The sequence below is a fragment of the Psammomys obesus genome, unplaced genomic scaffold (genome assembly GCF_907164565.1).
Source record: "Psammomys obesus unplaced genomic scaffold, mPsaObe1.curated_primary_1811, whole genome shotgun sequence".
Lineage (NCBI taxonomy): Eukaryota > Metazoa > Chordata > Mammalia > Rodentia > Muridae > Psammomys > Psammomys obesus.
In genome coordinates this window covers 1-1613 of record NW_026593088.1, presented here as the reverse complement: position 1 = coordinate 1613, position 1613 = coordinate 1, and the positions used below count along the sequence as shown (strand labels likewise).

At 33.7% G+C, this 1613-nt stretch overlaps 1 protein-coding gene across 1 annotated transcript; it reads right to left on the bottom strand.

Annotated features, from left to right (window-relative positions):
- Window positions 1-1567, bottom strand: LOC129683519 (coiled-coil domain-containing protein 82-like; the record flags this gene model as incomplete). The annotated part of the gene is given in 1 exon segment (XM_055616231.1): window positions 1-1567. A coding segment is annotated over 1 exon segment (320 nt), but the record flags the coding sequence as incomplete, so codon positions are not given.
- Between the last annotated feature and the right edge of the window lie 46 nt (window positions 1568-1613).

The window sequence follows — 1613 nt, the reverse complement described above, 5'->3', positions numbered from 1 at the left end:
TTGGTTTTGTTTATTTTTTCTTCATCTGTTGAACTATTACTGGTGTCCATAAGGTGTTTACTGTTGCTTTCCTCACTTTCAACTTTGATTAATTTAAGCTCTGTTTCCTTTTCTGGTATCTCATTAATACCAGACTTTTTGCTACTATCAAGCTCTTCGTCACTATCAAGTTCCTCACTGCTACCAAGCTCTTTGTCATGATCAATACTTTCACCACTATCAAGCTCTTCATCACTATAAAAAATACTTCTTTTAGTCCGACGCCAATCAATTCGAGATTTAGAATTTTTCCTTGTCACATGTCTTCTAACATGTACCATTTTCAGTTAAGCTTCTACAAAATAAAGTTATTAGGAACATAACAATGACAACCAGATTACAGCAATGAATACAAGGCACAAATTAATTTGGGTTCATTAAATAGTTCACAAAGGCAAAATCACATAGATATTGGAGTAAAAAAATCACAGAATAGCCAATGTACAAATAATTCAGTGAACAACTATTAATTTTTGAAAACTCATTCTTAATTATGCTATATGTTGTTCTGAAAAGAATACACAGAAAAAATCATGGTCCTGTGTCCTTTAGAAAACTATAAAATTCAAACATGCAAACATAATTAAGAAAAATTCAAGGTAGTCTTAATGAATAATAAAAATAAATGTGAGAGAAAGGTCAACATGTAGAATGATTAGTAAGGCAATTCGTTCATCAAAGATCACCATAAGCAGAGTTGATCAGGCACAATTTTCAAGGGCTGGTTAGATTTGAAAAGAAACAATGAAAGAAACAGTAATTTCAGACAAGTTAGTAGACAAAAGTTTGGCACTGACAAAGAACATATTACTTAATAAATATGTGTTACTAAAAAGGGATAAATAGCTTCTGGTGGATTAAAAAGGAGACAAGAATAGATGATGATGAAATTACAAAGACAGTGTTTGAAGGGGGCCTAGTGGGTAAAGTGCTTGCCATGAAAGCATAAGGACCTGAATTGAGATACCCACCACCCACATAAAAACTGACTGTGGCAGTACACACCAACCCTAGACTTGGATGTGGAAGGGAACAGAGATGGGTGAATCTCAGAGGTGGCTTCTTCGCCTGTTACTCCAACTGAAATGACAAGTTCTAGGTTTGGTGAGAAATCTTGTTTCAAAAAAAATTAATAAGGTCAAGAAACAATTAAGTGAGGTATTTCTACATTCATCTCTGGTTTCACAATACCTGCATTAGTGAGTAAACCCACATGCACTACATATATGTGTTCAACACGCACATACATGGAATTACAAAGATGATTCATCCTTAGGCAAAGGGGAACTGATTTGGAACAGGAGTAACATGAAATTTAAAGGCTCAATCAAGTTACATGAACAAAGTCACAGACAATGTAGTAACTGATATAAAAAAGAGACGACAATGCAATGCAGAGAGATAACCTATCTGATATGGCTGTAGCCTCTATATTCTGTAAAGAAGTGGAAATGGAGTTATACTATGTTTACAAAATACAGAATAATCCAACGAATCTTACTAAAAGTCCAATAATGTAGTCAAATGAAAAAAGCAAGGAAAGTTTAATGACAAAGCAGAGCATAGTATAAAAA